Source organism: Crinia signifera, chromosome 3, assembly GCF_055691185.1.
Source record: "Crinia signifera chromosome 3, ASM5569118v1, whole genome shotgun sequence".
Lineage (NCBI taxonomy): Eukaryota > Metazoa > Chordata > Amphibia > Anura > Myobatrachidae > Crinia > Crinia signifera.
The window spans coordinates 75,272,173-75,300,014 of NC_139219.1; the positions used below are offsets into that span (position 1 = coordinate 75,272,173).

At 40.3% G+C, this 27,842-nt stretch overlaps 1 protein-coding gene across 1 annotated transcript in view; it reads left to right on the forward strand.

Annotated features, from left to right (window-relative positions):
• The window catches only part of MTR (5-methyltetrahydrofolate-homocysteine methyltransferase), a 61,249-nt gene extending 33,611 nt beyond the window's left edge, over positions 1–27,638 (forward strand). Inside the window, exons 16-33 of the mRNA XM_083176030.1 lie at positions 289–468; positions 686–802; positions 1,124–1,264; positions 3,833–3,922; positions 4,951–5,103; positions 5,326–5,433; positions 7,107–7,207; positions 9,267–9,334; positions 13,922–14,042; positions 17,133–17,214; positions 17,946–18,044; positions 19,776–19,851; positions 20,565–20,720; positions 21,687–21,883; positions 22,809–23,009; positions 23,163–23,355; positions 24,815–24,927; positions 27,010–27,638. Coding sequence (XP_083032156.1) covers positions 289–468; positions 686–802; positions 1,124–1,264; positions 3,833–3,922; positions 4,951–5,103; positions 5,326–5,433; positions 7,107–7,207; positions 9,267–9,334; positions 13,922–14,042; positions 17,133–17,214; positions 17,946–18,044; positions 19,776–19,851; positions 20,565–20,720; positions 21,687–21,883; positions 22,809–23,009; positions 23,163–23,355; positions 24,815–24,927; positions 27,010–27,099 — 2,286 coding nt within the window. The 3' untranslated portion in view covers positions 27,100–27,638. The remainder of the gene's footprint in view (positions 1–288; positions 469–685; positions 803–1,123; positions 1,265–3,832; positions 3,923–4,950; positions 5,104–5,325; positions 5,434–7,106; positions 7,208–9,266; positions 9,335–13,921; positions 14,043–17,132; positions 17,215–17,945; positions 18,045–19,775; positions 19,852–20,564; positions 20,721–21,686; positions 21,884–22,808; positions 23,010–23,162; positions 23,356–24,814; positions 24,928–27,009) is intronic.
• The last annotated feature ends 204 nt before the right edge of the window (positions 27,639–27,842 follow it).

Below are 27,842 nucleotides of genomic sequence, written 5' to 3' on the forward strand. Positions count from 1 at the left end.
AAGCGCCAATCATTTACAAGACGCAACCAACCTGGTTTTACCTAGTAAATGATTGCTGCTTTAAAAATACAGCCATTCTCTGATACTCCTGCATGGCCGGCTTATTACATTTACCCCACAGTATTTATATCCTTTCAGCATTTTCAACTTGATATTTACTGTGTTTAATATGCCCTCACTGGCATACCCTCAGTGTTCTGGTGCTATCTCCTGAAAGGAAGTACACTCACTGCTTAAAACAAAGTATATACAGTAATCACCATTTAATGGGAATTTCTATTACCACAGGCCACAGATACAGAGACAAAGATCAACATCTGCACACGGGCCTATAACCTCTTGGTCAGTAAACTGAATTTTAATCCCAATGACATCATTTTTGACCCAAATATCTTAACAATTGGCACTGGCATGGAGGAACATAACAAGTATGCCATATATTTTATCGAAGCCACTAAAAAGATAAAGGTAAGTTTGTGACATTTACAAATCATAGTTACACACTAACCCTATGTTACAGGTTGCGATTCTGTACATTCCCTTTCTCTAGATAACATTGGGATGGTCCCTTTAAGTACTGACACTACATTTAGCAGTCCTATATTGCTTGGCTCCCATGTATAGACAGCAATGGTTTCGTTTTACATACATATGTGATCTTACATCTGTCTTTGTTGGTTGTTAGGAAACTCTCAAAGGAGCAAAGGTCAGTGGTGGCCTCTCCAACCTTTCTTTCTCGTTTCGAGGGATGGAAGCAATTCGAGAAGCGATGCATGGAGTATTTCTTTACCATGCTATTAAGGTAACCATTTACTTCAAGAAGACCAACTATTTAAATTTGAAAATGCAGATCTGAATCCATTCAATTACAATGGCTGATATTCTACCCTCAGTTTAGTAAGTTTTGTGAGCAGTCACCTCTTGGTTAAATCAAAACCTATTGATTAGGAACCTGGTGACATCACTGAGGCTATTTTCTTAGACTATTCTGCAGTGAGATACAAGTTGCAGAAACATTTTAGATTTAGTGGACTTAAGTGTGGCTCATAGAGATTCCACTTCATCTTCATTTGCTGTGTTGGAGCACGTCAAATGTATGGTCACATTTTTGTGTCTTCTGTAGATTGGCATGGACATGGGGATAGTAAATGCAGGCAACCTTCCAGTGTATGACGATATAGACAAGGAACTCCTTCAGCTGTGTGAAGATCTCATTTGGAATAAGGATCCGGAAGCGACAGAGAAACTTCTAAAATATGCACAGGTACACAATTTTGATTTAATAGATGAAAGCAAATTCTTAGTCAGTAGAATCTGTTATTTTAATGTCACATAAGTGCTATAGATCATACCTATAGAAGGAGAGGTTAGTAGTGATATAATCTGCATCATAAGCTAATAATCTTGTGTCAGAAGATCGTCTTGCATCAGTTTTTTTTTTTTTTTTTTTAGATTTGCAGTTCACAGAAATGTCTCTAATTCCAGTCACGCTCTTAATTACACATTGTATTGGTCACTTTGTACTTCGATCCGTAGCAAGAGTCATTGACATTTCAGCAATCCCTCTCTGGCAGGTTAACCTTCTCTGATTTCCCTAGTTAGAAAGGGGTCTCATGCTAGCAGTTACATCCTCCAATTTGAAAGTACCACCCTATGATATATTGTTTAAACATCAATGGTGGTGATTTTATGACCATCGATAGTGGACGGGGGCTAGTGTGGAAAGCAACAGAAAATTAGGCGCAACTATTCTAGTATGTATCACCACAGTTAAAAATCCTAAAATTGTATGGGTTTGTTGCTCCCATAAGCAACTTGGATAATTACTCAATAAGATAAATGATGGTAAATTAAGAAAGCGCAAATTCAAATAAAACTAATATTCCATTTTTTAATATTAACCATAGAATTAATTAATTAACATTTTCCAATCCTACATTTATATAAAACATGATAGATTTGCAATTTATAAGTAGCTAACGATCCACGTTAGCCCAATTATGCAGTAAAAAATATTCTGATGACAAATTAATTCAAACCCTTCAGTAACAGTCCTGTGCAAATTTAAAGAGACAATTGTATGCCACAAGGTATCTGTTCTACAGTATATGAGCAAAATATTGAGATTTGTGGCCAGATGTTAAGCTTTTGCCTGTTTTAATATGAACGAAGCCAAAGTTCTCAATATGATTTGTCCAGAATGTTATTAAATTAATTTGGAGATAATAATAAACTGGGTCCAGATCGCCTCCACCTGAAGGAGCTGTATAGCTTTAGAAATAAGTGCCAGGGTATGTTGGAACAGTCTGGCCTGCTGTTGGTCAGATATTTATAGAATACCTTCAACTGGAGGGAACCTTACGTGCTTGTAATGTTACCACAGTGACAGCCGTGAGTCCGACCTGGCAGGAGACGGTGATGCAGCCACGTGCCCTCCTACCTCCTTGCTGGAGGGAGCCTCTATGGCTCTAAGGATGCAGGTCTCTGGTTTCGGATCCACCGTCACTGGGACGGGACCCCGCACCGGCAAGGATGCAGGTCTTTGGAGTCGGATCCACTGTCACTGGGACGGGACCCAACAGATGATGTATTGCTGGGCTCTCTGGCAGCCACGTCTCTCTCCTCACTGATTGAATTTTTCAGTGACAGCTGTAGTGCAGGGAGGCGCTGGAGATCAGTTAAATTTGGGTGAGATTTGACTAGCTTGATAGAGCCCCAATTTTAACGCGTTTCTCTGCTGTAATTTGTTAAAGCTGAGCCTGTTAAGTCAGCTATAGAGTCATGAGGGTGATGAGCATCCTTGCAAATTGTATGTGAGTAACACTCCACAATCAGTCAGCAGCCCTGTACTGCCCCCGAGTCTTTCTTACTTACATACATACATACATACATACATACATACAGTGTGCCTGGATGCCGATTTGGAGTCCTTCCCTGGGCCCCCCGTCCTCAAGTCAAAACTAAGCTCTGCTTATGAAGCTGCATGGGCCATCTCTCTGCACATGTGTGTATCGCCTATAGTTAATATCGATGGTACATGACCAGATACTGTAGCTTGTTGCCATCAATGTTTTATTGTGACATTGATAGAAGGTGCTCCGATGGCCATCCCTGAATTAAACTGGCTTTTAAAGACAGGGGGTGCAAGGTATAGGGGAGAGGAGCCTGTTTCAGATGTTAACATTTTGGTGCCCAGGCTCCACTAGCAACACCTATACCCAAAGTTTCTAATATATCTAAAGAAATAACATTTTTTTCTAATATAACTGGTTCTGCTCACAATGCCGCTTCACAAAATACTTTGTTGTTACTATTTTATATCATTCAGTGTGTATGTAATATAAATCTGCTTCCCATATACCTTTTTAGGGGATGCCATCAGCATGCAGGCATTCACAATAATGATGCCGAAATCCCAATTAATGGCAGGAGACTGACGCTGGCATCCCAACATCTATGAGGATGCTTTCCAAACATATGTATGCCGGGGCGGGTTCAGCTGGGGAATGTTCTGGGTTAGGCTGTGGAGTGGTAGGATTAGGCATTTAGGAAGGGGGAGTTCAGGTTAGGCTGCAGGGCGAGGAGGGGTAAGGTTTAGATGGATGTGTCTGGTGGTTTGGCACTCGCTGGAAGGGTTAATGGTCAGGCTGTAAAGAGGGTTGGGTGGGCAGTATACTAACCTGACCCCTGTTGTCATTCCATTTTTTTGGGGATGCTGGTGTCAGTATACTAACCCAACCAATGATCATCTGTAAGTATCCCCTTTATAGTGGTGAGTTTTTAGGTATATTTAGTTACAATTTCAGATAACTTACTTTTTTTTCAACCCTAGACTACAGCTAAAGGTGGAAAAAAGGTGATCCAGAATGATGAGTGGAGGAATGGTACCGTGGAGGAGCGGTTGGAATATGCTCTCGTTAAGGTAAACACCATACAGGGTTTCCTATATTCAGGGGTTTATTTACAAACAGTCGGGTTGTAAATCCCGGGGCTTCTGCTCATGTTTATGCTTTTCATTTAAAAGGGCTTTTTGTTTTTTTTACAAGCAAGGTGCAACTAGTAAAAGTGTAAAACCCAGGGAGGTGTAGTTTCTGTTGTGGCTGTCGACTTTTTGAGGACACCCCACATTGAAGGGACACTGTGACACTGTAAAGCTTTATCTGTCCAATCTGTCATTTACTCCCATAGATTACCAGGATATTTGTTCCTACTAGACAAACAACCATTTGTTTCCAAACACTTGAAAATAGACAATGGTCATTCAGACAAATTGGTTAAATCCGTTTAATTTAATAAACTGATCCAAATAATACTTTTTGCCTTTTTCAGCATTTGAGATCAAATGATTGTTTCTAATATTCTCCTATACATTACCAGATTTTTGTTTGCACACTACTACCGGTTGGCTTTTGGTAGTCTTCTGTCCTCTGTAAGAGTTCCTTCATCGGTCCTTACTCCAGGCATAGCGGTGTCTTAAGTGTTGCCTGTCAATTCCAACTGTTCCCAGCCATCGGTTACCTTCTTTGGGTTCTCACAGGCTGGTGTCTGCTGTGTCTCTGGTTTGCCTGCTCTGTGGGTGCCGTTCCTCCACCACAGCTTGTCCTTGTTGCTTCCTGCAGACATTCAGAGTTGTGGGTAACTCTCCTTGGTTGCTGGCCCTCTGCTCTTGCAGAGATTCCTGCAAGAAATTACATTGGCGGAGATTTTATTAGATGTTGTTAATGTGTTATTAAGAGGATCTGGGCTTCAAGCTAAAAGGCATGCATTGCCTACACAATTTAGCCACCTAAAAAATGGTTTCCAATTTGTAAAGGCAATGCAAGCCCTTAATTCCTGTGTGTAATGCATATTTTTCTTTTTTCTACTATGTTTCTTTTAAACCGCTAAGCAAATAAAGCATAGTCCTTACGCCCTACCAGATGTATTACATTCTGCCTTTATGTTTTTTAGGGCATTGAAAAATATGTTATAGAGGACACAGAGGAAGCCAGATCAAATAAGAAACGCTATCAGAGACCCCTCCACGTTATTGAAGGGCCCCTAATGAATGGCATGAAAGTGGTTGGAGAATTGTTTGGTGCGGGGAAGATGTTCTTACCACAGGTACTGAAGACCTACTGTACAACCTCCTTATTCTGGAACATTGTGGGTGTTGTTCCCCACATGGAGTAATAAGACAGTTCATTATTTGTATACAACCTATTACTATAGAATACTGAAAATAATACCTCAGCCATGTATTGGGTTTGACTTCAATTGTTCAATGACCAATTCCTGACATCTGCTTCTTTAACTTTTTTTTATTATAACCACTTATGGTTAAAGGTGATCAAGTCTGCTCGAGTTATGAAAAAGTCAGTGGGACATCTTATTCCCTTCATGGAGAAAGATAGAGAAGAGATGAGAGCAGTATCAGGAAGTGTAGAAGAAGATGTGAGTACCAGTTTCACTGTACATTTGTTATTCTCACCTGTAACATACCCAGCATTTATAAGATAAACGTGTAAGAGACTGATGTTCTCCCAACTAAAGGATAATAACAATCAGATATGAAAGTTTGTGTTTGAGTGGAATATAATAAATAAAACCAGAAAACATAATGTTCATGCAGCTGGCACTGTCCTGCTGTTGGACAACACATTGTGTTATCTTGTTGGCGTTAGGAGTTTGACAGTCATTATGGGTCTCTTTTCTGCTCCTGACTTGGCCTTTCCCAAGGTAGTCACTGTATTGTTCAACAGTTCACAGCAGGGGAAACCACAGCAATGTACTTGCACATGATATGGGACCACACTGGATTACGTGATTTATAGACTACAGCTAAGTATTTTGCACCTAGTTGTAAGGGAATTAACCTGTAATAAGATGTGTCTAGGGAAATTGAGTTGCAAGAAGGGCCACAATCAGGGCCAACTTAACACATAGGCGCCCATGGCCCAATGACTCTAGGGTCCCTTGAGCAGTTGTTGGCTGGGCCAGAGAGATCTGCCTCCCAGGCTGGTGCCTCTAGAGATTTTTAGGGAGGCAGGTACTGTAGAAATAGCTGTCTGACCCCTCTGATTGTGAATTACATCAGTAAATCAGTCAGTGTCAAGGCTGAAGCAAGACTAGGAATGGTTGTCTTCTTACTAATTGGTAGATAGCTTGAGCTATCCGCCAATCAGAGTGTAGCGTTCTTATTCTACCTCCAGTTTGTAGCTAGAAACCGAATGTCTGTAAGCTTTCTGATTGGTGGATGTTTGGACCTATCCAGCAACTCATTATATGGAAGTATGTGGAAAGACGGCGCAGGACTACAGGGGGGTTAAGTTATTATTTTTGTTTTATTTATTCCTGTGAATAGGTAGTTCAGGCCCCTAAGTGAATTGCTTTTTCAAGGGGCTTTAATGCTGTTAAAATGGCCCTGGCCACAATAACTATTACTGACATCCATTATTCAATGCAGCGGCAAAGCCGGATGTCGGATTTGGCCGCTGATTGATGCTCACCCGGCGCTGGGACCAGGTGAGCGCAGTGGTTGGAGGTGGCAGGATTGCTTGGGAGGCAGCTCACCCAGCCCAGCAATGGGTGGGTACTGGAGGTGGCGGATAGGAGAACAGCTCAATGTATGCTGCTGCTGTTCACCCGGTGCTGTCGTCCTTGCCTCAATCTGACATCTTTTCAAGTTGGATTGAGATTGCCGGAAACATGGCCAAAACCTTTTGGCTTTGGCTGTGTTTCTGTCAAAAGCAAGTTGATTGGCAGCGATTCCGCCAAACCACCTGGTTTTCGGCAGGTCAACCTGCCTAAAAAAAACAGCTAGCATCGAATAGATCGGAACCCTTTCCGACCTATCGATGTCGAAAACTGCTGTAAAATATGCCTGAAAATGTTTCCAGAGCGTGAAAGCTATTCTACATCTTTTACTAATTAACTTTAATGGAGTACTAATACTGTTTTCCTGAGTAACTTTTTTTTTAAACATAAAATAAAACCTCATTGCATTCTCCACTTGATATTTTTTTCCTTAATTTTAAATTTATTTAATGATTTTGTTTCCCTTTGCTTAGTGCTTTCTTCCTTAAAACATTAACATAAATAACACTCTATTCCTGTACACTATTTAGAATCCATATCAAGGGACCATTGTACTGGCAACTGTTAAAGGTGATGTGCATGACATTGGCAAGAATATTGTTGGTGTGGTGCTTGGCTGCAATAATTTCAGGTACGTCTTTTCAATAATACATTTAGTACTGTAGTCTGCTCTTTTTCCCTGAAATTAAAGGGGGTGGGATTTTGAAAAGATGGCGCTGAAAAGTTGGAAGTATGGATGTATACTTATATTTTCATGAAATATTTAAGATTAATGATGATCCATGCTTGTTGTTCATGTAATTGATGGAAGGTACATGTAAAGATAAGATATGAACATGGGATGGTGTATTGATATTTCACTCCGAAGAAGGGGTTAGGTTATCTTCAGGTGCCAGTAAGGATGCGTACCTTATTTACAGAGAAAGGGGGTATTAAACACATATAAAGGTTTCTTTGGGAAGTGGGTGCATACCCGTACTCAGGATGAGATTGATGTTAACACTCTTCAAAGGGTTTCTTTTAGTCATCCACCTGTGGTGAATGCTGTATATGAATGTATATCCAAAACTCTTATAATAAAAGAGATTTTATTTAAAATACATACAATAAAAAATTTCCTAAAATGTGTGAATTCCAATCTGTCAGGCAGTGAGGGAGGTATAGAGATAGGGTCTGAATCCACGGTGCTGGACCGGTAAACACCAAGATGTTAAAAGTTGGATCCTACCTTCTCTCAAACCTTCACCTCATAGACCGGCAGTGGACTAAAAAAACCTTTTGAAGAGTGTTAATATCAATCTCATTGTGAGTACGGGTATGCACCCACTTCCTAAAGATACCGTTATGTGTTTAATACCCCCTTTTGCTGAGTTCGCCACGCTTCGGGTTCACGTTTATAGTGGGGGGGTGGCGAGGGGGTGCATTTCACATTGTAAGCACCCATTAGGGTGCTTATACAATGTTTAATCGCATCACATTGTATGGCATTGTATGCCATGTACAATGTCATACAATTTTAAAATTGTATGACATTGTACAGTATCGTGCGATATCGCATTGCATGCCTTATGGTATGCGATGCGATGGGCGCCGTCAAAATACACAAGTACCAAAATTAATAAAATATAAAACATAAAAAAGAATAAAGAATTGTAATGCAATATACTTCCGTTGGAACTTATAGTATATTTACTGTATACATTCCTTTTCTAATGTATGTATTCACCATTTTGCTCTGATTTAGCAGCGAACTTCTCTGTTTATATACTGTAGTAGGCAGTCCTTTAAGTATTATTGTTAGTTACTAGTTACAGTTATGATAATACTGTCCGTTATTGCATATATTTGTAATTCCAAGATGAAGGGACTGATAGTTTGAGGAATAATGTCCGTTTCATAGAGTTAGTATACAGCTCAGTTTGGCCACATAAATAACAGTTTCCTGTTGTGGTTTATTGCAAACCTTTAGTGTTCACGTCAACGCTCCATGTCTCCCAGCTGCTGGCGCTTTTTAGCCGAAATAGCAGCTATCTCCAGAGTCCATAGATCCAAAGGAATTTCTGTAGCTGGAATGCTGGAAGGGTTGAGGGATTTATTCCGCTCTCAGATGTATTAAGTAATAAAGCACTAACGCATTTCTCCGCCTTCTCCTGGTCTCAGCAGCTTCCTCAGAGAGAATGTAGATCTCTTCTCTCTGGGGATGCCGCTGAGACCAGGAGAAGGTGGGGAAATGCGTTAGTGCTTTATTCTTTGATATATCTGAGAGCGGAATTAATCCCTCAATCTCTCCTGATTGAATATACATTTGGTATTTCTCATATGTCTGGTACATGTTTATATGCCTGTGGATGTTATGTGGTATACATTAAATATACGTTATATAATGCTTATATCTTTCTGATGCAGTGCAGTATCTTGTATTGTAGGGACCTGTCTCTATATCATGGTATAATTACCTAAGTGGAAAATATCCAGTAGTTGTGTAGAACTAAATGACCGCACTCTAGCTTGCATGGAACATTGGAATCTCTGCATGACATTGTAAGGTGACATCAAGTTGGACATCAGTCAGGTTGCAATTCAGTTTTCCTAGTTAAATCTCATCTAATGCACTTTATACAAAATGTTATTTTAATATATTTCTTTTGCATATGCTTTAAAAAGTGACTATTTATACACTTGGATTCCAGGGTGATTGACCTCGGTGTTATGACTCCATGTGATAAGATCCTCCGAACTGCAATTGAAAACAAAGCTGGTGAGCATTCACTTCCTGTAGAGGATTAGCTTTGAGTTGGGGTTTTGCAGCTATCCTAAAATGCTTTTCCTCTATAGATCAGCAGGTGGGAAGAGTGTAATATAGTAAGGCAGGGTTGTGCGAGTGTTGCCATCACCTAAAGCGCAAGTCCTGTAGGGCAGCACAGACATTATTACCCCATAACAATTGCTTCTGGCTAGCAGGGTACCTGGAATAGCACTCTGCAGCCAGTGGTACAGCTTCAGTGCTGCTCGGAGCAGGAGGTGTAGTGGTAGCTCCATGTACCACTACACTTGTACTTTAATCCTATTATCAAAGAAGGAAACTTTGCTCATAACATAATGAAGATGTTGTAACCACAGACGTAACTGAATCCATCCATGTGTGTGCACTATAAGTGGGGACAGATTTTTTTAAACATTTTTTCCCCTTTCTCTCTGCGTGTTGCTGCTATCTATCGCCCACCTGGGCTTCCCAAATCTAAATTTCTGGAAGATTTCTCTGCCTGGCTCCCCCATTTCTTATCCTCTGACATCTCCACTATCATCCTGGGTGACTTCAACATTGCTATTGACAGTCCACCATCTCTGCATGCCTCCAAACTCCTCTCTCTAACCTCCTCTCTTGGCCTCTCCCAGTGGTCCGACTCCTCTACTCATGAGGAAGGCCACTGCCTTGACCTTGTCTTCACCAGGCTGTGCTCAGTCTCTGATTTTACTAACACTCCCTTCCCTCTCTCTGATCACAATCTCATTACCCTCTCGCTCTCCTCCATTACCTCAAGCTCACTGACACAGAAATCATGCATGCCTACTCTAACCCGCAAAAATACTAATGCTATTAATTTTCCACAACTTTCCACCTCCCTCCAACAACAGCTCTCACTAATTTCTACATTTACCTCTCCTGACTCTGCTGTTTCCCACCTCTACCTGACTCTTGAAACAGCCCTTGATGAAGTGGCTCCAGCTACCCATTATACCCCACGTAGGCTTAGATGCCAACCGTGGCACTCCAAAACAACAAGACAACTACGAAATCAGTCACGTAAAGCAGAATGGCAATGGCGTAAATCTCGTAATATGACTGATTTCCTCACATATAAGACTAGCTACCATTCCTACTGCAATGCTTTGGACACGGCCAAACAACTTACTACCAATCTCTCATCTCTTCTCATGCCACCAACCCTAAGCGACTTTTTAACACCTTTAAGTCTCTTCTGTATCCTCCCCCTCCTCCCCCACCGGCTACCATCAGTGCACAAGAACTTGCCTCCTACTTTAAGGACAAGATTGATAAAATCTGAGATGAAATGGTATGCTCCACAACCTCTAACCCGCTTTCTTCCACACCTGAACCCTCTGGCACTTTCTCTTCATTTGAGCCCACAAATGAAAAGGAAGTATCCGCACTCTTCTTATCCTCCTACTCTACTACCTCTCCTCCTGATCCTATACCTGCACAAGTAATTAAAAATCTATCTCCTGTGCTTATTCCAACCTTAACTAAAATCTGCAATCTCTCTCTTGCTACTGGTACTTTTCCGTCTCTGCTCAAACATGCAGTGATTACTCCCATTCTAAAAAAACACAATTCTGACCCTAACTCTCTCTCTAACTATCGTCCTATCTCTCAGCTCCCATGCCTCTCCAAGCTACTTGAGAGGCTTGTCTACTCTCGCCTCACAAACTTCCTTAACTCTAACACCCTATTAGACCCGCTTCCACTCTCAACACTCCACTGAGACAGCACTGACTAAAGTGGTGAATGATCTGGTAACTGCTAAGTCTAAAGGCCATTACTCACTGCTTATTCTTCTAGATCTTTCTGCTGCATTTGACACTGTGGATCACACTCTCCTTTTACAAACACTACACTTCCTAGGTCTTAATGATACAGCCATTTCCTGGTTCACATCTTACCTATCTGATCGCTCTTTCACTGTTCGCTTCTGTGACTCTACTTCCTCTTCACTACCTCTGTCAGTCGGAGTTCCGCAAGGCTCAGTCTTAGGTCCTCTGCTTTTCTCAATCTATACCTCCTCACTTGGCAAACTAATCAGCTCTTTCGGATTTCAGTATCACTTATATGCAGATGATACTCAAATCTATCTATCAACCCCAGAGTTGTCACCAGTGGTTTTGGGCCGAGTCTCTGAATGTCTCTCTGCCATCTCATTTTGGATGTCTTCTCGCCAACTCAAACTCAATATTTCCAAAACAGAATTACTTATATTCCCACCAACTAAGAACAGTTACCATCCTGATATGTCCATCACTGTTGACAACTCTACAATCTACCCTACCCCACAAGCTCGTTGCTTAGGGGTCATCCTCGACTCTGACTTGTCCTTTCTTCCCCACATTCAATCTGTCTCCAAATCATGTTACATGCATCTAAAAAACATATCCAAAATACGACCGTATCTCACACAAGACACTACTAAATCTCTTATCCATGCACTCATTATATCCCACATTGATTATTGCAATAGTCTCCTAACTGGTCTTCCCAAGAACAGACTCTCACCACTACAATCCATTGTAAATGCTGCTGCTAGGCTGATCTTCCTTGCAAGACGCTCATCGTCTGCTGATCCACTCTGCCAGTCCCTCCATTGGTTACCTGTGTTTTACCGTATTCAATATAAAACACTTCTACTCTCATATAAAGCTATTAACCATACTGCACCAGCATATATCTCTGCACTTATCACAAAAATATCTCCCATCTCGACCACTCCGCTCTGCACAAGATCTGCGTCTCTCTTCTGCACGGATCACTATCTCCCATTCACTATTACAGGACTTTCATCGGGCTGCTCCCATCCTATGGAATGCCCTTCCACGCACAATAAGACTCTCCACTAGCCTCCAAACTTTCAAGCGTTCCCTGAAAACACACCTCATCAGGCAAGCCTATCATATTTAAGTTCTACAAGCATAAACCTCTGAGGCACTTACTGTATGCATTACATAGCTTCCCTTCTGGACCTGTAACTTGGTGGGACTGCTATGCAATTACTGGTGCCTGTCCTTGTGTTTCCCTCCTATATCCCTATAGATTGTAAGCTTGCAGCAGGGCCCTCCTACCTCCAAGTCTGTCTGTTGTTACCCAGTTTTTTTTTATCACTGTCTACAATTGTAAAGCCCAACGGAATCTGCTGCGCTATATAAGAAACTGTAAATAAATAAACATTAAAAAAAAAATCTATTCAGTTTATAACATATATATTGTAAATATAAATTTCATTTTTAAAATACATATTTCATGGATTTCTGTGTTAATTACATAATTTGACTTCTTACAAAATATGGATCAACACTTTCTATTTTTTTTGTAAAACTGTCTTGGCTTTTGATCACAGAAGTTAGGCACTTTCAAACCTTTTTGACTCAAAATAAATGCCAGAAATAAAGATGGCAGTAGCATTGCCATCTCAATCACAGCATTGATGACATAATTTCAATAATATGTATTTCGTTAATAGTGTTCATTCTGGTACCCTGCTCCTTGAAAAATCCTTGCAGTTCCTCCTTCCTGCTTGGGGTGTCACACTCTGCTGTGGTGTTTCTACAACAGCCTGGTTTCTATCTCAACATTGAGATGGAAACCAGACTGTTCTTGAAGTACCACAGCAGACAGTGACACCCTAGTCAGGAAGGAGGAACTACAAGGATTTTACAATCATGTCATCTATGCTGTGATTGAGATGGCCACTGCCATCTTTATTTTCGGCATTTAGGGGTCAAAAAGGTTTGAAAGTGACTAACTTCTGTGATCAAAAGTCTGACAGTTGTACAAAAATAAATAGTGTTGATCTATATTTCGTTATTAATCAAATTATGTATTCTGTCATACTAGTAATACAGCTGCTGGAGACTAAAGACCTCACAGTTAAGATTAGCTATTCATATGGCTATCTATAATATGTAGATAGATAGATAGATAGATAGATAGATAGATAGATAGATAGATGGTGTAAGCTATTACTTCCCTTAATCAACTTTTAATTATTATCGCTCATTTGCTGCAATCTGGGGAATCATTCTTGTAGAAACTCTAGGTTTTAGCACTTGTTATATACAGGTTGCTTAAAACTTTCAGTGGTGAGTTTTCCTGGGGCCAGGACAAACCTAACAGGGCAGGTTTGTCCTGCCCCAGAAATACTCCGCAGTCAAGCTGCAGCAGAGCTGCTGGTCTTCTGCAGCAGCCCCTGCTCCCCTTGGGCTGCGCTTGGCTTCGGCTGTTCACAGCCGCTCGGGGAGGTTTGTGGGAGCTAGGACGCACTTGGGCATGTTCGGGCATTCAATGTTCAGATGATACATGGGTATGTATTGATGAGCCAACTAGTGATGCCTCCTTTACATTGGGGAGCGGTACTGGGAATATGAAACCACTTTCACTGCATTGCTACTCAATCAACAGGTGCCGGTCGTACATAGCGTGTCTCCTCGATGTGTAGTATTGTATTCTAATTGATAAGTATTTTCTTTTGAGGTGCAGGTTACAATTTGCCTTCATCAATTGTCATAGAACAAATCAGAGCATTAACTTAATTTTGTTATTTTGCATTTCCTATAGATGTAATTGGTCTGTCTGGTCTCATCACCCCTTCCCTGGATGAAATGATCTTTGTTGCCAAAGAAATGGAAAGACTGGCAATAAAAACCCCATTACTAATTGGTGGAGCCACCACATCTCGGTATGTAATCTGACAGTATGTGTGGTGATAGCTCTGCTATATGACATTATAAATAATGAGATTTGGTATGTAGAAATTATCAGCCAACACTTTAGTTTATATACTGTATACATTGCAGACGAATCTAATAGTTGTTTTTATGTTCTCACTGAAAAGTCTTAAACTTCATCGACAGCCCGTAATCAATTCGCTTTGGCTACTTTTTACTTTCAGCATGGTTTTTGTAAGCTTTAGCACACGAAAGAAATGCAATAGCCTCAATGACGTCTCTAACTTCTAGCGACTTCAAGAAATACTGTAGATAAATCTTTGCCACTCCTATTTAAATGCTGCAGATCATAACAAACATACCTCCAGTCTCTCATCCCCAGACTGCAAGTACCTTTTTTATACATTTATTTATACCTTCTCAACCTTCTAAAACCAAGTATTTCAACAACAGTCAATGCTCTAGATCTTGCTTCCTATTTTAAAGCAGATTTAAATATACCCAATGAAAATATCCTAAGCCGCAACCTGCTAAATGCTCCTACTGGCACTTTTTCTTTCTATAAACTCGCACATGAAGATACGCTATCTACACACTGTTTTTAACACTCCCAAAACCACAAGCTTATTTATAATCTGCAATCTCTGGCTTCACTTATAGGGCAGTATTCAATGAGTATAATCGTGATGTGCAGCGAATCCTGTTTAGGTGTCTCTCAAACTCGCTCTCCTGATGCCATCTTTCTCTTCCCTCATGTGTCTCTAAACATTTTGACACACTTGCTTATCATACTTTCTTCATAAAAAAATTCTCTTCAGTCTTTTGTTCCCACCTAAGGTTGTCAAAGAACTGGTCACTGCGAAATCCAAAATAAAACATGCAACAGCACAGGTTTACTCTATCGACCTTGTGTTGTGATTTACTGCTACTGGTTCTAGACAGCAACCAACTGTTAACTATGCAGAGCCTTTGTGTACTCCGTTTTGTAGTTTCTGCCCACAACTAGTACCTTTACTAACACCTAAAACCTCTTGTATGTGGTTTTACTGGAGCAGCACCTTTTTCAGTAGCTCACCGGAATTCTGGCATCTGGCTTAGACATCCCTGGATAACATGGAGTAATGTTCAGTAATACAAAATGCCTGAAAAACCCTAATGGACACAAACTACAAATAAAAAAAAGATCATTAGAGTGGCATGGTGGGACCTCATACCATACCTGAGAAGAGAAACTGAATAGATACTATTTAGCCAAGAATTCAGGAGAATTGGGGGATCTTGAGGTAGTCGGTGGTAACCGTACCACAGAGCATGTACAATGAAGTCACTTATTCTCAATTTAACATCCATTGGGAGCATGTTAACCTAACTACCCAAGTTACGTAGAACATGGAAGCCTTGTGCTTTATTTTATATGGTTTTAAACCAGTCCATATTAAATATATGGTACAACTTTTTTTTTTTTAAATAAGGTAAAAGCAACTGTGCTAATCGAAGTCTGCAGTATGGCTTTTATTGCAGCAGCACTAACAAAAAAAAGTAATATTTTTACATCCCCCAGTTACTTTGAGCTCTAGGTAGAATAGCAAGGAGAAAGCCATTCACTGGTTAGTGAGAGGTAACTCACCAAATTGTCAAAGGTAAATTTCCTGACTTTGAGCCATAAGAGTAAAATGATGGGACAGCTCTAAGAAAGATGATTTGCCTGTGGGGTCAGACAGCATGAACGGGAATGAAAAGGTGACATACCTGTTAAAATGTAGTCATTGGGGATGAAAAGTATGCAGGTAATACCTTGCGTGATGTATTTGACAGTAAAGTGTTGCAAAATAGAGATGGGAAAATTTGATGCACATACAGTAAATATTCTTAAAAAGCAGTAATGCATGTATATAACTCACTGGAGAGCAGTTGGGGCAGGAGCACACAGTCAAACGAGTTCTGCTCATATTGGTACAAGGACCACTTATTAGAAGCATGGACCTTATTCTGTGATTCAAAAAATGTCAGTGGGTCATGACATAAATTAGAAAATGTACTGTATCTGTGTGGGCGAGTGTAAGTGGGTGCTTAATATTTATATTCATAAAGCAACCAATAAAGGTTTATTTTATCTTTAAACTATTTGGAAATGGGGAAATCTGTAGTCCCGCACTGAAATTTAGGGGTTGCTTAAGAATGTCAGAAACAGATTTGTGAGTTTAAATTGTATTCATACTGCAATACGTAACTTGTGGGCACCACAGTATGGAGTTATCATATACCTGCGGCAGAATTTCAGAATCAAGTTGATGGAGATAACGTAGAAGACTGCAGTCATTCAGGAAATGCCTCTCAAGAAATGCTTGTCTCATCATTTCTTCCAACTATAACTCCATTCTTCCCGAAATCAGAGTCTATTCTCCGCACTCGTTGCCTACTCCCATTCCCTATTAAAGGACTTCTGATTCAGCACCCACACTGTGAAATGTTTTCCCATGTACAAGACTATTCTTTGAACAGTCCTGTTCACCCCTGGATCCCAAACCTTCTTGAAACACAGCAGGATTCATATAACTTTTCACAGCATTCCAAGTACAAAAGTTTATTTTTATTGTGAAATTCAGCAATAATAATTAAATTTTGTAAACTGTGCTTACCTGTGATCCCGCGTTTCAGTTGTGTGAAGGTGGACAGGGTTCCATTTCTGTTTGTCACATATTTTATGACTGGCAGCCACCAACACTGGTTTTGTTTATTACATTATCCATACATAATTTGGATTACAAATCTGTGGCACTGCAGGGTACCACGGCAGCAATTTTGTGACCTATGTTCTAAAAGGTTTGTTCCATCCTATCTTAGTTTTTCTCCTATACTGATCCAGTCCACTGACCATAATTGCCCTGTGACTAGATCTGTAGCCCCACATTTAATAATTAATAAAGGTAGTTTTTTCTAATGAAATATCCTAATTTATTTCAACAATTGGCCCTTATATCTAAGCCAGTTATGCTTATTAGACAATTTTTTGGTAATGGTATTACTAAAGTACAGTGTCATTGTTTTATGTTACCACTGTAAAGAGCATGGTTTCATAAGTATTTCTTACAAAATTGCAGGACCCACACTGCTGTGAAGATTGCACCAAGATACAGTTCACCAGTAATCCACTGCTTGGATGCCTCCAAAAGTGTTGTGGTTGTGAGTGTTACAAATCTATTTCATAAACAGTCTGTTGTACTGTACAGTATGTTGAAGTTGTGATTGCCTTCCGCTACCTAGTTATTATACCGTATTCTGTTAGTGATCTTTCCTTATTTACATTCATTCATTCTTCTTGACAGTGATATGAAGTGAGGCAGATTTGACTATATAAAGTATCTGAAAAATACAAAAGATATTAATATCATCTTTTTATTGTTCTAATCATGTTTATAATCAAAACTCTGAAGTAAAAAGTCTGACAGATGAGGCAGTGCCTCCCTTCATATGTTTTCCGCACATCTTTAATGTCCAGCAGTATTTACTTCTGAACCTCCCTGGTTGTTAGATATGATTAATGGAAATTTATAGGATGTTGTGCAGTTGCCCAAAATTAGTGTAAGCGCTTGAATAACTTTTTAACCCTTTCAGGTCCAACTACTAGTCAGGCTCAACAGCCTTAGCGCTAGTAGCAGATCCAATGGTGAGCCACTTTAAAATCAGAATATTAACATTGTTCAACATTCAATGTAGACCATTTTTTAATAAAAAAATTATAATTAAACCAGACTTTTTGAATTACAAAAAAAATTGGGAATGCAAAAGGTTAAAACAGTTTGGTGGAAGGAATAATTGCTTTAGTTAACCAAGGGTAGATGTTCTTGTGAATGGCCACTATCCCTTATTACGTGGCTCTTGTTTTTTACAATTTTTTTTTTATTTTTAATCAGTGTTCACAGCTCCTGGATGAAAACTCCAGGGATGAATTCATAGACGAAATAGCAGAAGAATATGAAGACATTCGTCAAGATCACTATGAGTCTTTGAAGGTAGGTTTGCTAGACTGGGTCGCACCTCATATGGATATGCTTCCATATTCAGATATACTAGAAGCATCCTATGTAAATTCCTCCTTGGGGCACTGACCCTTCAATACTGTAGATTCTGTTTATTTGGTCTCATTATGCTTCATTTAACCGTTTTGCATCTGTTTTCACTTGGTAACTATATAGCAGCAGATCCTTTATTTCATCTAAAATTACTCTTGCATCTAGTAAAAGACAAAATACCAAAAAAAAACAATCAAATTTAGCAACAAAGTTTGGTACTTGTATATTATCACGGCGCTCACGATGTGCCTCGTAAGGCATCTTATGGCATCGCATGCCATATAGCGGCATACAATGCATGCGATGCGTTTTTTAATTGTACAAGCTCCCTTATGGGTGCTTGCAATGTGAAATGCCCCCCCATTGTCAACGCCACCCCAAGGATCAACACCAACCCGAAGCTTGGCGAGCGCAGCGGTACGCGTCCTCCGACCTTTTCATACCCCCACTATCCACGTCGGCGTGGAGTTGAGTTTAGATAGTGTGGCGAGCCACCGAGCCCGAAGCGTGGCGAGCACAGCGAGCCCCTCGTGGGGACGCATATTACTTTACATGTATTACACGTCCCCTCGTGGGGCTCGTCACGCTTCGGGCTCGGTGGCTCGCTGCGCTCGCCACACTATATAAAATCAACTCCACGCCGACGTGGATAGTGGGGGTATGAAAAGGTCGGAGGACGTGTACCGCCGCCCCTCGCGGGCTCGCTGCGCTCGCCACGCTTGGGGTTGGCATTGATACTGGGGGTGGCGTTGACAATGGGGGGGGGGGCATTTAACATTGTAAGGACACCCATCAGGGTGGTTGTACAATCAGAAATCGTATACCATCGTATCGTATGCCATTGGATGGCATACGATTTGATGCAATATTTTATTGTACAATATCGCGTCGCATCGTATACCATATGTAGTGTTATGGTATACGATGCGATGGGCACCGTGATAATACACAAGTACCCAAAGTTTATATGTTTGAAGATAAATATTTGAAATACTAATAAATACTTGGCAAACCTTTATTTTAGATAATGTTTTAGGTCTACTATGCCAAGATACATATCGGACATCTAGCTTGTTGTTTTTATGTCTGTTACGTTTTGGAGGCGGATCTTGCTATTTTTCCCACAATATATGCTCCATAGCAGAGCATACACATATATAAGCATCTATAGGGCTATTCAGTTACACATCTCAGCTTGGCTGATTTGGTGTGACGTGGTGGCGATTAAGTGTTTGAGCATACATAGCAGTGATAGCGTGGGCTATTAAGAGCTGAGCAAATGCAGAGATACGGCAGATGGATCTGCTGCACTAAGGATAGGGCTGGTCCAATTCCCATTTGGTCTTAATAGCTACTGCCACAAGTGGATTTATGGGGCCGGTGTGGCTGCATAGATCTGTTAATATTAATTACAACCAAATTATACACGTTCCGTTTATTTCCATAACCGTACTACGAGACTACAGCTATGGCCGACTGTGTACATCTCCTTATCAATCTCAATATGTTTGGGACCAGATAGTGCTTGTATCTCCCTGATTACCGTTCCCTGGAAACTGTTAAAAGGTTTATAAACTAGTATAAAAAATGTCTGCATAACACTTAGAAAATGGTTTTCTAAAAATGTAAATAGTAACTTTTTAGGTTTATAAACCACATTCTACCTTACAGGAAAGACGCTATCTCTCTCTACAACAAGCCAGAGATAAAGCATTCCACATTGACTGGCTTTCCCACCCTGCTCCAGGTATGTGTGTTTTTTATTCTGGTTGTGTGTGTGTGTACTAGGTAACAACACAGTTTTTCCTGGGTAGTGCATTCATGTATTGTGTTATACTTCCCTGGTAACATAGACCTACAGCTCTGATTTCTATGGTTGTAGACTGAAGCTGGGAAACATAATGGGTTGCACACAGTTGGAGAGTTACAGGGAAAAGAACTAGCATCGGAGGATGAGCAATTCTACTTTGTAGTGATGGGTAGAGTATGGACTGGGAGTTGGCGAGGGAAGCGTGGATGACAAACAACAAGGGATTTAAGTTTGACATAGAATAGGGCTTAATTTATAGAGCTGGATGGAAATAAGTAAATGAAGATCGGGTTGGTAAAAAAAGGTGCAGAAGTGAGCAAAGTTTGCACCAATTAAATTGGAATTAAGTAGAAAACACGAAGAAGGAATAGAATATATGTGTATATGAAACACCTACAGTACATTGGATAAAAGGGATTCTGGATCATCAGGAAATGGGGTGAGCAGAGGGTGGCTTAGAGGAGTAATTAAATAGTTACTATGGCCCCATACCTGACTGTAGCCAATGGCTCAAGCAAGACTTTCATGTTGTGGGATACATCATGTGCATAAGCAATTTTACACTTTATTTAATTCAGCCTTCATTAGATTGCCTTTACAGTTGTGTTTATTCAATTTCTGCTGCTGTTTTTTATTTTTATTTTCCTTAGTAAAACCAAAATTTGTGGGAACAAAAGTTTTTAAGAATTATGACTTGGAGAAACTTAGTCACTACATTGACTGGAAGCCTTTCTTTGATGTGTGGCAGTTGAGAGGAAAATATCCCAACAGGGGATTTCCGAAGATCTTTAATGACAAAACCGTGGGTAAGAAAATACTTTGAGTAAATCAAACAGTCGGCTCATGTTTCTTTTAGTTTGGTGCGCACAGACTGGACCATTTGACTAGTGTATAGAATAATGATAATTGAGCGACTGCGCATGTGCACCATCATAGTATGCATGCGGGGTAACCGGCCATTTTCCTTGAGTGGCAGGAAAAACGCAGGTGTGCCCAGGCATTGGTTGTGAAGTCGTGTGACGTCTGCTCTGGCCCTGATTTAGCCTGTCTCTTTTGCAACAGCCGAGTAAGTTTTGGGATACGCACAGACTGCACCCACTTGTGAAATCATTTGACGGTGAACGGATTGCGTATAGATTTGCAGCATATAGATTGGCAGCTAATCGCAGGGCTGACATTTTTTCACAAGATTTTCACCAATCTTGCACAGCAATTCGCAGGTTTGGCCAGGATGCTATTTCTCTATGGCTGGGTGGCGGTTACCTGATCGCAGGGCCCTGCAATCAGGTCTGAATAACCCTGTAAGTTATTAAAATTTACACATTTCTCCTTCCAGCACTGGCAATATTCTTTGGGCAGCGTAGAAAATACTGCTGTACTTGCCATCATAAGTATTTTAAGAGAGTTATACAACCAGTTTGATTTTGCGATTGTAATTGATTGCCGCTTTAAAAGAACGGATTCTCTCACCATATTACATTTCACCCTGGAAGTCCCTGAGCTCTTCAGAATGACCCATTTTGTAACACAAATGTTTGCAAATGGAGACTGCTTGGTGCTTGATCTTATACACCTGGGCAATGGGTCTGATTCAAACACCTGGATTCAATAAATAATAGGTGCACCAAATCTTTTTGTCCATATAGTGTACATAGAAAATTTTAACACAATATTGTCTAGCGGCTGTGTTTTTTTTAAATATGTTGCAATCTTTTTTAGATTTTAACATTTTTGCATTATATGACTCATTTTTACACTTTTTTTTCCCCCAGGGGAAGAAGCCAAAAGAGTTTATGATGATGCCCAAAAATTGCTGCAGAGTTTGATAAGCCAGAGAAAGTTTGAAGCCAGAGGTATTGTAGGCATCTGGCCAGCCCAAAGCGTGCAGGACGACATTATGTTATATGCAGATGACGATGTACTGCATTCCTCAGAGCCCATTGCTACTTTTTATGGCCTAAGGCAACAGGTGATTATGTGAACGCCCCCCCCCCCTTATTGAATAAACAGTTTTTTACCACTGTACAGTTCACCCTACTAATAAATGTTAGGACTACCCTTCCTATGTTAAATTAATCTGGCAGGTCCAGTTTTAAACAAGAGTTCTGGGCAGATTGCATTCCCTAGAAGAATTGATGCTTAAACCTTTGAGGTCCGCACCACAAAAGAAGCAAAGGAAAAATAAATCTTTGCATTTTTATTCACTGAGGATAATATTAACAACCAACAACAAGCAATAGTTTTTTAAAATGAGACCCCAAAGTTTTCGAGATAGAGGCCTCTACCAAACGGTTGAGAAATCCGTTTATGATAAACTTTTTTTTTTTGGTGCGGACCTCAAAGGGTTAAGGAACCTGATATATTTAAGTCTTAAAGAACCATATAATAACCACAAAAGCATTTACAAATTATCTCAAAAAGGAAAAGTAATATATAATGTTATGTGGCACAACCACACCTTTTGTAGCACATTGCTGATTAGCGACTATAACCCAAGTGACTTTTAGGGGGGTATTCAATGATGGTCGACCTCCCACAGTCATCTCCCGACGGTGGAGATGGCTGCGGGGCCCTATTCAATGCTGTCTTCCCCGACAGCATTGAACAGGGGTTCTCCGCAGAACGAGCCCGACATCACAAGCTGTCGGGCTCGTTCTGCTGAGAAAAGCCGGAAATAGGCGAGCTCCCGGCCGGAGCTCGTCTATTTCCGTCCTCAGCTCGTGGCCACGCCCCCTTCTCGCTGGACATTGAATCCCGACCGCCAAACTCACGTCGAGCAAAGCGAGAACGGGACACCTGACATTGAATACCCCCCTTAGTCTACATGACTGTGGACTGTGAGGCCGACTAGTAATGATACAAAGGTAAACAACATGTTGTATTCTGTATTGTAGGCAGAGAAAGACTCTGCATCAACAGACCCCTATTACTGTCTGTCTGACTTTATTGCTCATATGGATTCTGGAGTGCGTGACTATTTGGGCATTTTTGCTGTAGCCATCTTTGGTGTAGAGGAACAGAGCAAAGCCTATGAGAATAAAGGAGATGACTACAACAGTATCATGACCAAAGCCCTGGGAGACAGATTAGCTGAAGTAAGTTTATTTCATTATGCACTGAAATTGATATGTCTTGGCCTTATCTATGGATAGTATTAGGTTTTTGTTGTTTTGTGCTCAGAATTGGCTACATAGAAACTATTCTTATTTTCTTATATTTGTTGACTATTTACTGTTCATTTAAATTAGGCATTTGCAGAGGAACTCCATGAGCAGGTGAGGAAGGACCTGTGGGGTTATTGTGGTACAGAGGATCTGAATGTTGCTGATTTACGCAAGATCCAATATGAAGGCATTCGTCCAGCACCAGGCTATCCTAGTCAGCCGGATCACACAGAGAAAGTCACCATGTGGAAACTGGCAAACATAGAGGAAGCAACAGGTACAGTAGTGTATTTCTTAAAATTGAGCAATTAGGTATTTATAGCACAGATCAATGTATAGTAGTAGTTCTTCATGACAAGGATGCTAATAAAACTCCACCATACAAAAATAGTGCATTATTCTTGATAGGTGAAGTGATTATATTGGCTAACTTGTTACAGTGGCACATGTTATGGGGTGGCATATGAGACAGCAAGTGAACCGTCAGGTCTTATAGTCAATGGTGAGTATTCAATGCCGGTGCGAGCGGCCGGCGAGGGGGTTAAACTGTGAGGATCACAGAAAACCAGTGATCCTCGCAGTTTAACCCTCGCGCCGGCCGCTCGCACTATGCAACGTTCCGGGGGAATCCTCGCAGTCACAGAACTGCGAGGATTCCCCTAAACTGCGAGAGCCGAGGCTAGTGCAGCAAACTCGCTGTAATTAGCCTCGGCTCTCGCAGCTTTTGGAGGCACATTCGCAAATTCCCCCTCGCTCAAAAAACGGAGCGAGGGGGAATTTGCGAATGAGGGGGGGTCAGTTGAATACTGACGGGTGAGCGGTGACTGCGAGCAAAAAGTCCTGCTCGCAGTCACCGCTCGCCACGGCATTGAATATATGCCAATGTGTTGTGACTGGAAAATTGGACAGTCATAAGGGTCTGAGCAATTTTGACAAGCCATATATAGTGATGGCAGGTTTTTGAGATGTTCCCAATAAGCATTGGTTTGTACCTAAAGAAAAAACCTGGCCCGAAGAAGGACAACCAGCAGGGTCATGGGCACCAAAAACTAATTGAGGCGCTTGGCTAGCGAAGGCTAGTCGGTCTCTTCCAATACCACAGAAGAGCTGGTATAGGGTCACTAGGTCGACAGTTTAAAGGTCGACATGCATTAACTTGACCACGGAAGGTTGACAGGCCTTAAATTGACACATGAAAATTTTTGTCATGGCTTCACTTATTGAAAGACTCTGAGTGTCGCCTCTTCATCGCCTGGTTGTAAGTAAAGATAAAAATCACAGCGTGGTAAGATCTCTGCTGTAGCAAGTACACTGTACTTGCGAGCATAAGTATGTGTAGTAAGGCCTTTTTTGTGCTGGTTTATGTATGCTGAATGTGTTTGATTTGAGATTAGCTAAAAATCAGAAGTCTTTTTTATTATAGAATTAACATAAAGGTACGAATATAAACAAAACTACATAATAAAATACTTTATGATGAAAATGTCTTTATTAAATGAAAGTGTTTTCAGTATGTTGTAATAGTTTTGGGTGGTTTTTTATTTGAAAGTATAAAAAGGATGTTAAAAATTGATAAAAACAGAAAAACCGTTTAATATAGAAAACCTAGTGTTAAGCACAAAAAAAAAAAAAAACTATTGTGTATCGTAGTTCTTGCTCCAATAACCTGTACATTGTTTTTACTTCACTTTTTTATAATGTATATAAATTGTGAGTTTGTTTCTTTTCATTAATAGGAATAAAGTTGACAGAATCTCTTGCAATGTCACCCGCTGCTGCAGTCTCTGGATTAATCTTTTCTAGTCCAGTATCCAAATATTTTGCTGTTGGAAAAATCAGTAAAGATCAGGTATGTTTACTGTAGAATTAACATTCTTTTTTAAATTCAAATGTTTTAATTTATGGATATAATTTTAATATGTTACATTTGTATCCTATTTCATTAAAAAATAAAAATAAAAGCTTAACTTTTAGATTGAGATGTTGAAATATAAAGTCTGGCCTGAATATGCAGTGTCTAGTCATATTCCACCTTTTTTTGTTGGACCTGCGTATTGGGCCTTCTATAGACTCCATTGCAAAATATTAAAGCCACAGCATTTAAATCAGATTAGTGACTTGGTTTGTCAGTTATAATAATTGCTGTGATATCACAAGGTCATATTTATGACTATACAGACTATGTATGATCATTGAGGGAAGCAGGAAACTAAAATTGATTCACTTAAAGTAAACTATGTTTCAACCTTATTGGAACCAGTGGCGTAACTATAAATTTTGCTCCCCCCAGCCAAAATAATTTATGGCGTTCCTCCCCCCCCCCCCCCTAATACCTCTTACACCACACACCATAATACCCCATACACATTACACCATACACTGTAATGCGCCTTACACATTATGCCATATACTGTAATGCCCCTTACAAATTATGCCCCACATCCAAAAGCACCTTACACTATATGCCATACACCATGATGCTACTTACACATTTTGATGGCCATTCATTTTATTTGTCAGTCAAATAAAAGGGATGGCCATCGATAGTTGAAATCATCACATAGCATGCTACCATCAATGGTCATTTGCACTATCATCATTGATGGCAACCATCGATGGCAATAGCGTTGATGGCCATCCCAGTAACTAGGGGCCCCTGTGTTGTCATCCCCTCCCTTGGCCCCTGTATGAGCCATCTCCCTTCTTTCCCTTCCCCCTGTTTGAGTCATGCCCCTATTCCCTGTGTAAATTAAATCCCCTCTTCCCCCTGTGTAAACCATGACCACCCCCCCCCCCCTTCCCCCAGTGTGAGCCTTTATCCCTGCTTCCACCTGTGTAACTGATACCCCCTCTCCTTGGATCATATACTGTTTATCTGGATTGTAAGTGTCCACTTCTGCTCCAATTCCTGCTACTGATCTTCCAAGTGCGTCATCTGCATGCAGGGACAGCGCGGCGGCACCCTCCAACCTGCTCTGTCTCCCAGCCTGTTAGGACCTCAGTCAAAGTGCAGTGCAGCCTATTGAGCGCAGAGTCTAGGGCACGGGGGAGAGCAGAGCTTTCCCTCTACTTGGGGACTTTACTATCTAAGCAGTCGGGGGAACATCCAGTGGCTGTCAATCACGGCAGCAGGGAACCCGGGAGTGCTGCAATGCCTGTCCCTGCAGCAGCGCAGAGCCTCCTATATTCTTCACGCTGCCACAGACCCCATCGGCGCTGGCTCCCCCAAGCCACCACGGGGTCTGCCTCAGGATTGTTATGCCACTGATTGGAACACTTCTTGCATTTTAAATATTTCTGCTAATTAAGACATATAAATATAACTTAGACTTTCATATATATCACTGTCTATCAGACGCGTCTCTTGGACTTTTCTGGATGTTTCTAATAATTAGAATTTAGAATTCACAAATGTTCTATTTGTACAGGTACTATGATACTGTGCATAATCTTCCTTCTCTACAGCTGCAGATTCAGAGAAGTGCAAAATAATATTATTATAAATATGACTAATAACATACCCTTCAATGACTTCCTGTGTTACCATAAAATCTGTCCTATCGGGAGATTATAAAATGTATAGGCACCCAAACAGACACAAAATATTGCAGTACATTCCCGGTACTCCTATGGCTAGGTCATAGAATCTGGTATAGTAAACAAGTTAAAGAGCATCAATTCCATGATCCCGACCGTCTAATTCTCCTATTTTATTATATAGGGTGGACGACCTAGTGGATGGCTAATTAAATGCTGTCGAATACACAGGAAAAACCTTCTAAGATAGGCGCAAACTCCAGTGATATTAATACAGCAGTTATTGATATTCTTACTTGTTAAAATGTATAAATCCAATTGATCAGAAACGGTAGCACATGTAAAGCTTATTCTCAAATAATCTTAAACTAATAATATAATATATTTGTTTTAGGTTGAAGATTATTCACGAAGGAAACACTCGCCTATTGAAGAGGTTGAAAAATGGCTCAGCCCCATTCTCAGCTATGACCCAGATGAATAAACCAGAGATTTCTTCCTATTACAAATTAGACTATAAACATTATAAAATGCTGCTCATAGAACATATGCCTCAGTGGTACCAGAAGCCTTACTTGAACTGATTTTACTTGCATTGAAATGTTTTCTACGTATATATAAACCATTGGCAAGACTTTAATCCACGTGACTCCTCTTTTGGGATTAATACTGGAGTTTGTCTGGTTACTACAAGTGTTGGAGTGCATTGGTTCGTAACTAGGTATTTGAACTGGCAAAATATTGCATTTTTAGAATACAGTTTCACATTGATCCTATAAGGCATAGGTGGGGAAGTCTGTGCTACAGATATTGTTATCCCCACCCCATTTTATCAGAGCCACAGACTCTGCAATATACTTTTTAGCAATGGTGCATTTTCCTAAAATGCACTTTAAACGTTTCAGTACTTTCATTACAAAACGGTTGAGTAATTTATTGAGATTGTATTGAATTTTTATAAAATTACTTTAGAAAACAGTTTTCAGTAAATGGTAAAGAAATAAAACGGTATTATAATTCTAACACGTTTGGTTTGTTTCAATCATTTTAGCACCATTCAGGCACAGTATTTTATAACTTGTTTTTACATCAGTAAAGTCATTGGAATAATTTCACAGTCCATGTACAGTAATTGTAAAATTATATTTCATTACTGGGAATTACATACTTACATGTACATTTTATTTTTGACAGTTGTATAAGAATTTCTAGGAATACTAGCGGATT